This window comes from Solanum stenotomum, chromosome 12, assembly GCF_019186545.1.
Source record: "Solanum stenotomum isolate F172 chromosome 12, ASM1918654v1, whole genome shotgun sequence".
In the NCBI taxonomy this organism is placed as follows: domain Eukaryota; kingdom Viridiplantae; phylum Streptophyta; class Magnoliopsida; order Solanales; family Solanaceae; genus Solanum; species Solanum stenotomum.
Genome location: NC_064293.1, coordinates 25,554,359 through 25,563,938, shown reverse-complemented (window position 1 = coordinate 25,563,938; position 9,580 = coordinate 25,554,359). Strand labels below are relative to the sequence as shown.

The window sequence follows — 9,580 nt, the reverse complement described above, 5'->3', positions numbered from 1 at the left end:
ACTTCTTTTCATAACTACATGAAATTAGCCGAATATTACTTAAATGCCCCAAAGTGGCTGAAAAATCAAGAAACACACATAAACAATACAAAAAATGCCTCAAAGAAAAATTCGACTTGCACGAATGACCTTATAATATCGTGATGAATAACAGAACAAAACTTTACCACTTCTCGTAACTGCCTCAAAATGGCAGAATATTCATAAATGCCCCAAAATGGCCAAAAAATCAAGATACACACATAACCATTATAGAAAACAACCTAAATAATTTTTGACTTGCACCAATGACCTTAGAATATCGTGACGAATAAGAGAACAAAATTTTACTTCTTTTCGTAACTGTCGAAAATGGCCGAATATTAGGTAAATGCCACAAAATGGCTGAAAAATCAAGAAACACACATAAACACTACAAAAACACCTCGAAAAAAATTTAGAGTTACACCAATTACCTTATAATATCGTGATGAATAAGAGAACAAAACTTTACTTCTTTTTGTTACAGCTCGAAAATGGCCAAATATAGCGTAAATGCATAAAAATGACCGAAAAATAAAGAAACACACATAAACAATACAAAAAATACCTCAAAAAAAATTTCATCTTGCACCATTGACTTTAGAATATCGTGCCGAATAAGAGAGCAAAACTTTACTTATTTGCGTAACTATCCCAAAATGGCAGAATATTACGTAAATGCCTTAAAATGGCCAAAAAATCAAGAAACACATATATACAAAAAATGCCTCATTTTTTTGACTTGCACCAATGACCTTAGAATATCGTGACGAATAAGAGAATAAAACTTTACTTCTTTTCGTAACTACACGAAAATGGCCGAATATTACGTAAATGCCCCAAAATGGCCTAAAAATCAAGAAACACACATAAACAATACAAAAAATGCCTCAATTTTTTTCGACATGCACCAATGATCTTAGAATATCGTCACAAATAAGAGAACAAAACTTTGATTCTTTTCGTAATTGCCCAAAATGGTCGAATATTATGTAAATTCCCCAAAATGGCCGAAAAATCGAGAAACACACATAAACAATAGAAAAACGCCTAAAGAAAAAATCGACTTGCACGAATGACCTTAGAATATCGTGATGAAAAACAGAACAAAAATTTACTACTTTTTGTAACATCCCGAAAATGGCCGAATATTACGTAAATTCCCCAAAATGGCCGAAAAGTCAAGAAAAACACATAAACATTACAAAAAACTCCTCAAAAAAATTTCGACTTGCACCAATGACTTTAGAATATCGTTACGAATAAGAGAACAAAACTTTACTTCTTTTCATAACTGCCCGAAAATGGCCTAGTATTACATAAATGCCCTAAAATGGCCGAAAAATCAAGAAACACACATAAAAAAAATATATACAAAAAACACCTCAAAAACATTTTGACTTGCATCAATGACCTTAGAATATCATAACGAATAAGAGAACAAAACTTGACTTATTTTCTTAACTACCTGAAAATGGCCGAATATTACATAAATGCCCCAAAATGACCGAAAAATCAAGAAACACACATAAACAATACAAAAATGCCTCAAAAAAATTTCGACTTGCACAAATGACCTTAGAATATTGTGATGAATAACAGAAAAAAACTTTACTTCTTTTCGTAACTGACCGAAAATGGCCGAATATTACGTCAACGTCCCATAATGGCCGAAAAATCAGAAAACACACAATTAATACAATAAACGCCTCAAAAAATTTCAAATTGCACCAATGACCTTAGGATATCATGATGAATAACTGAACAAAACTTTACCTCTTTTCGTAATTGCATGAAAATGGCCAAATATTACGTAAATGCCCCAATATGGCCAAAAAATCAAGAAACACACATAAACAATACAAAAAACGCCTCAAATTTTTTTTGACTTACACCAATAACCTTAGAATATCGTGAATAATAAGAGAACAAAATTTTACTTATTTTCTTAACTGCTCGTAAATGGTCGAATATTACGTAAATCCCCCAAAATGGCCGAAAAATCAAGAAACAGACATAAACAATACAAAATATGCCTCAATATTTTTTGACTTGCACCAATGACCATAGAATATCGTGACGAATAACAAAACAAAACTTTACTTCTTTTCGTAACTGACCAAAAATGGCCGAATATTACTTAAATTTCCCAAAATAGCCGAACAATCAAGAAACACACATAAACAATAGAAAAAATGCCTCAATTTTTTTTTGACTTGCACCAATGACCTTAGGATATCGTGACAAATAACAGAATAAAATTTTACTTCTTTTCGTAACTATTCGAAAATGGCCAAATAGTACTTTAATTCCCCAAAATGGTCGAAAAATCAAGAAAGACACATGAACAATACAAAAAATGCCTCAAAAAATTTTCGACTTGCACCAATGACCTTAGAATATCGTGACGAATAAGGGAACAAAACTTTACTTTTTATCGTAACTACTCAAAAACGGCCGAATATTACGTAAATGCCCCAAAATGACCAAAAAATCCAGAAACACACATAAACAATACAAAAAATCCCTCTAAATTTTTTATTGATTTGCACCATTGACCTTAAAATATCGTGACGAATAAGAGAACAAAACTTTAATTCTCTTCGTAACTATCCGAATAATACGTAAATGCCCCAAAAAGGCCGAAAAATCAAGACACACATAAACAATACAAAAAATGCCTCAAAAAAATTTCGGCTTGCACCAATGACCTTAGAATATCTTGACGAACAACAGAACCAAACTTTACTTCTTTTCGTAACTGCCCGAATATGGCCGAATATTACATAAATTCCCCAAAATGGCCGAAAAATCAAGAAACACACATAAACAATACAAAAAATGCCTCAAAAAAATTTCTGCTTACACCAATGACCTTAGCATATCGTTAAGAATAAGAGATCAAAACTTTACTTCTTTTTGTAATTTCCCAATAATGACCGAATATTACGTAAATGCCCCAAAAATGGCCGAATAATCAAGAAACACACATAAACAATACAAAAAATGCCTCAATTTTTTTTGACTTGGACCAATGACCTTAGAATATCGTGATGAATAAGAGAACAAAACTTTACTTCTTGTCGTAACTACCTGAAAATGGCCGAATATTACGTAGATGCTCCAAAATGGCCGAAAAATCAAGAAACACACATAAACAATATAAAAAACGCCTCAAAAAATTTTCGACTTGCACCAATGAACTTAGAATATCGTGATGAATAAGAGAACAAAACTTTACTTATTTTCGTAACTGCCCAAAAATGGCCGAATATTACATAAAAGCCCCAAAATGTCCAAAAAATCAAGAAACACACATAAACAATATAAAAAACACCTCAAATTTTTTTGACTTGCACTAATGACCTTAGAATATCGTGACGAATAAGAGAACAACACTTTACTTCATTTTTGTAACTACCCAAAAATGGCCGAATATTACGTAAATGCCCCAAGATGGCTGAAAAAATCAAGAAACAAACATAAACAATACAAAAAATGGCTCAATTTTTTTTGACTTGCACCAATGTCCTTAGAATATCATGACGAATAATAGAGCAAAACTTTAGTTCTTTTCGTAATTGCCTGAAAATGGCCCAATATTACGTAAATGTCCCAAAATGGCTGAAAAATCAAGAAACACACATAAACAATACCAAACTCCTTAAAAAAGTTCCGACTTGTATTAATGACCTTAGAATATCGTGATGAATAAGAGAACAAAACTTTACTTTGATACACTCAAATTACACTTCCCTAAAGAAGTATAAGCGATCGTTATTAAATAAAGAACCCAACTTGGAGGTTAGGGTCGATCCCACAAGGAATATGGCTTAGACTTAAACTTAACTCACTATTATATTCATTTGGTCAACTTATTTTCGAGACAAGTAAAGGGGGGGTGGGTTGTGAAACAAATAACTTATTGTTGTTAAGTAACAAGTGAGTAGGATTTGAACTTTGTTGTTATCAATGAGAGAGAGAAACTAGAGTATATGTGTTCCCCATAAGCTCTTAACTCGGTAATCCTAATAATAGTAATCCTTTCCTAGTGTATCACATGAAAAGTGGTATGTTAGGTATCCCTAAGTGTTTAGTCCTCCAAATAGGGAATTTCACCCCACACCTTGGTTCGACTACATGTGTATAATTTATTAACCCTTACCTTTACCTCAGATTAGACATACATCAATGTATGGCATAGTTTTCACCCTTGCACCAATTGACATTAGACTATTATATAGTATCACACTAAATCTCTGTTGATAATTCTTTTCTTATTAACTACCTCCTTGGCCCGACAAGTATCAACAAGGCAAGTTCTAACGTTGGCCACCGATAAAAAGACTTCTAAACAAAAGAATTACCAATACATGCATCAACACTAGTCAAGAAATACTTAGTTATTATTCATAGGTCGTTAATTGCTCCTGGTTCCCACAACCCGTAATCTCCAATTGAAATTACGTTGTGGATTTAGCTACTCATGCTTGAAAGAACACAATTCATATTTTTAGAAGTAGAATTCATGAACTTACGTATTGAGTAGAAGAAACCCATAATCTCCAATTGAAATTCAAAGCAAAAATCTTATAAACCGAAATAAGGAAATCAAATTGCCAAAGTTTGCAAGTTAATTCCCAAGAAAATACTGATGTGCCACGAAGTCTTGGCACATTTGATGCTTCAAAACTAAGAATTAATACTAGAATCGAGTGTATTTATGTGGATATAATATGTGTGGTAGTGTTTGTACAGGTGAAACAAGTGAAAGAAGATAGAAAAGAAGAAGAAATCAGTGAAGATGAATTGAAGAATAGTAAAGATCACGGACGACCTCACGGGTCGTGGTCTTCACTACAGATCGTGGAGATGCTCGTAAAATTGAACCAGTGCTTAGGGTTGGAAGAGCTAAAGGATGATTGAACCAAGTAAAGACCACAGACGACTTCACATGCCGTGATCCTCACAACGGTCCGTGGTGAGAGTCGTGGTTATAATTCAGTGCTTGGGGTTGGAAGAGTTGAAAGATGATTGAACTAAGTGAAGACCACAGACGACTTCACGGGTCGTGGTCTTCACAATGGTCCATGGTGAGAACCATGGTGATAATCCAATGTAGGGACATTGTAAAGTTGAAGACGAAATTGATCAAGTGAAAACCATGGACAACTACACGGACCGTGGTCACTGTCATGATCCGTGGTAGTGTCCGTGGAAATGAGACAGTGTACATGTCTTGAAGAACCAAGTGTGGGTGAGTCCAAGTGAAGACCACGAAGGGCTTCACGGACCGTGAAACCCTTGACGGGTAGTATAGGTGAGTGTGAAGGGCCCGACAGTTTAGTCTTACTTCGAGTAGGACTCTTTTTAAAAACACTTATTTGAATTAATTAGGTCATTTTTTATGTTTTATCTCATCTTACCTTGAATGACGAAGGAGTTTCCATTATTCATATCTTTTGGTTTTCGATTTGGAATATTGAATCAAGTTTGAAGTTCGGATTTCGAGTTCTTGAATTATCAAATTGGTTGTTGATTGCTTATTCTCGTAAGTACTTTCTAACATGTTTTCATTCAATATTTCAGAATATTTATGTGAAATCATGAGTGGCTAAACACCACAACTGGGGTTGTGGGATTCATAATGTAATTCTGATTGTGATTTCTTAAAATGAGTGAAAGACAATTTGTGGTTACAAACTGTAGTTTAGTTTTCGTTATACATGTATTTTGATAAGTTCACACATTAGAGTGAGCTTGTATCTTTCATTTGTTCGAGAGAAAAAATATAGTTAGGAAAAAGCTAAACTAATCTAACTAAATGGAGTCAAAGTTAGAGTTTGAGAGTAAAGAACCTTAACACCATTTTAGGCGAGGGTAAATTGTGTAAGACTCTATGACCGAGAGGACTTAGTGAAGATTATCTGAGTAGACTGAGAAGTGTCAGAAATGGCTAACTCACATGTAGTTTGTAGAGATAAATTGCCTGAAACACAACTACAGAAGAACATTAGACGTATCGTTATGGGGAACACAATCCTAGTTTCAATTAATTATTGAAAGAACTTCGAGACTGATATTTTGTTAATTGTTGAATTAGACTTTAGTTTGCAACTTTGATTACCAAAGCGTTAACGCTAAATCCAATTTTACTTTCTGTAATTGTGTATTTAGGAAATAATAACGACATTAGAGTAAAGCGCGACAGTGAAATCATTTCTATAAAGAAATTCTCTATGGGATCGACCTCAACTCATGTTTAGTTCTATAAATTGACATCGACCATTTATATCTCTTAATTGAGGTGTAAGTTTGGACGTATCAAATTTTGGAGCCGCTGCCGGGGAATTTCAATTTCGAAGTGTTTTACTAGATTTTATTCTAAGTGTAGTTAGATTTCCTAATTTTACATCTTGTTCTTTTTCTGTGTCTCTTTTAGGTGAGTTTGACTGTGTATGCCAAATTCCAGAAGTAAGGGAGCCCCATTAGTCCCATATGATCCAGAACTCAGGAAAACAATCCGTAAAATGGTGAACGCACAAGAACTTGAGGCGCAAAGACAGAGATTTGGATTGGAAGCTGAAACCGTTGCAAGAGGTATTCAGCCGAATGCTGTGAACAATCAACCTAGGGTAGTGAACGAAAACATAGTAGTGGATGGAATTATTCCTCCCCACCACCAACCAATAGCTCCAAGGGGTAGAGCACAACATCCATCTCACATGATGTATGAGGAGGATGACTTAGACTTGGATGGAGATGGATCCATTGGAGCTATAGTGTTACCCGCACTACCTCCATATGTTAAATTCACAATCACCAGCACTGTGATTCAACTGTTGAATCTGAAAGGTACGTTCAGGGGTTCAACTTGTGATGATTCTAACCAACATTTGATAAACTTTGTGGCGATTTGCAAATCGCAAGAGATTCCTGGAGTAAGCCAAACAACGATGAGATTGAGGTTATTTCCTTTGTCCCTTACTAGAGAGGCAACCAACTGGTTGAATGAGATGCCAGTTGACTTAATCAGGACTTGAACTGAGTTGAAGGAGGCTTTCCTGGAATGATTCTTTCTAGAATAAAAAAATATGTAGATGAAAGACAAGATTATTGCCCATAAACAGCTACCAGGAAAAGTGATGCATGACACTTGGTGGAGATTTAGCCAAAAGCTGAAAAAGTGCCAAAACCATGGTCTCACTGAGAGACATCTAAAACAGGCTTTCTATAGATCTTTAAATTATGTCACTAAACTTGTTGTTGATGTAGTGTGTGGAGGATCATTTATGAGGAAGCCATTCTCAGAGAGCATGCAACTGATGGACGAAGTGTCAAAGAATAATAGGTCATGGTACACTAGGGATGCAGAAGTAGGAGATCTANTCTCACTGAGAGACATCTAAAACAGGCTTTCTATAGATCTTTAAATTATGTCACTAAACTTATTGTTGATGTAGTGTGTGGAGGATCATTTATGAGGAAGCCATTCTCAGAGAGCATACAACTGATGGACGAAGTGTCAAAGAATAACAGGTCATGGTACACTAGGATGCAGAAGTAGGAGATCTAGGGTACATATTTGAACTGTTGGCTGAACAAAGGAAAAGAGAAGAAGAAAGGGATCAAGATATGGCACACATGAGGACCCAAATAGATCTACTCACGAAACATATTGTCTCCAAGTCTGAAAAGGTAAACACTGTGAGCCAACCAAATAGGTTTGAAGATCAGGATATTGATCTAGATGAATAGGCAAATTACCTGGGAAACCAAGGAGGTTTCTGGAATTATAACTCGGGCAACCAGGGTTACACTTCTGGAAATGCAGGTTGGAAAGGGAAGGATAGTAGATAGGCCAGCAAACAGAGAGCAGGGAAATTGGAAGAATAGAGATGGGTATAGAAATGACCGCAATGGTGTATATGCGCCTCCAGGTAATAGAGACCGGGCAAGTGGTAGTTCCAGCCGGTCTAAGCTGGAAGGCATGTTGGCCAAGGTGCTACAAAACGTTGAATCAACTGATGCAGGGGTGAAGGAGATGAAAAGTGATTTCTCCAGTATGAGACAACTAGTGGACTCTCACACCACCCCCATCAAGCAGATTGAGCAACAGTTGGGGAAACTTTAAGCCTCATTAAATCAGAGGAAGAATGGGTCACTACCAAATGACACGATCCAAAACCCTAAGAAGGATGGGCATTGCATGGCTATCGCTACCAGAAGTTGTAAGATTCTTATTGACCCAATTTCTACAGGCACTAAACATGAGCATGTATTGGAGAAAGCTAGAAGAGAGGAGGATGAAGATGAGCAAGTAGATGACTTGGATGATGCTCAACTAATAGCCAAACTAGCAGGAGCGGAAGAAAAAGAGGTTGAGGGAACTTTGCCTTTACAGCAAATCCCAAGACCACCTTCTCCTTTCCCTCAAAGGCTTAAAAAGAAAGTCGAAGATGGGAAATTTGCTAAGTTCATCACCATGCTGCGACAACTGTCAGTAAACATCCCACTGATGGAAACACTAGAACAAATGCCAAGATATGCCAAGTTCATGAAGGACTTGGTCACAAAGAAAAGAGCTGTAAGTATTGATTTAACTGACAATGTTCATCACTGCAGTGCTATTGCTACCAGATCTCTGGTACATAAGAAGGAGGATCTGGGTGCATTCACTATACCGTGCACTATTGGATCAATTGAATTTGCAAAGGCCTTTGGTGATCTAGGGGCTAGTATAAACTTGATGCCACTGGCCATTTATAACCAACTGGGGTTAGGAGTTCCAAAACCCACAGCCATGAGGTTGATGCTGGTAGATAGGTCAGTGAAGCGACCTATGGGCATCCTATGTGATGTACTCGTAAAGGTGGACACGTTCATCTTTCTGGCAGACTTTGTGATCTTAGATTGCGAAGTGGATTTCGAGGTTCCCATTATTTTGGGAAGACCATTTCTGGCCACGAGACGAGCATTGGTAGATGCTGAGCGTGGAGAACTAAAGTTCAGACTCAACAAAGAAGAGGTAAAGTTTAATATTTGCAGGTCCATGAAATAGCCACATGATATGAATGTGGTATCTGCGATAGCGGTTTTTGATGAAGAAGAAATGAGAGCATCCATTGAAGAAAGGATGGCTGTCGAAACCTTAGCTGTAGTACTGATGAATTTTGGAGCTAACTTCCAGTCTGACTATGTAGAGACCGTGAATACTTTGCAAGGTATGGGGGCACACTCTTATTCTCCAAAGAAATTGGACCTGGATTTGAAAAGCAGGCCAAGTCCTCCAGCAAAACCATCCATTGAGGATCCACCTGTGCTGGAACTGAAACAGTTACCCAGTCACCTGAGGTATGTATGTTTGGGAGCTTACAACATTTTACCTATGATTTTGGCTACAGATTTGAGTGATGAACAGGTTCAAGCTGTGATCAAAGTGTTGATTAGGTACAAAAGGGCCTTAGGATGGACCATTGCCGACATCATCGGGATACCTCCAGGCAGATGCACCCATAAAATTCAACTTGAGGAGGACTGCAATCCAAGCATTTAACAC

The 9,580-nt window shown here is 36.5% G+C and overlaps 1 protein-coding gene across 1 annotated transcript; it reads left to right on the top strand.

Moving 5' to 3' along the window:
• Positions 1–8,230: 8,230 nt before the first annotated feature.
• LOC125847252 (uncharacterized) lies at positions 8,231–9,082 on the top strand. Its single transcript, XM_049526910.1, has one exon. The coding sequence runs from the start codon at positions 8,231–8,233 to the stop codon at positions 9,080–9,082; it is 852 nt and encodes a 283-aa protein (XP_049382867.1).
• The last annotated feature ends 498 nt before the right edge of the window (positions 9,083–9,580 follow it).

Coding starts and splice junctions, on each gene's coding strand:
- LOC125847252 (XM_049526910.1), top strand. CDS start 8,231: ATGGCTATCGCTACCAGAAGTTGTAAGATTCTTATTGACCCAATTTCT.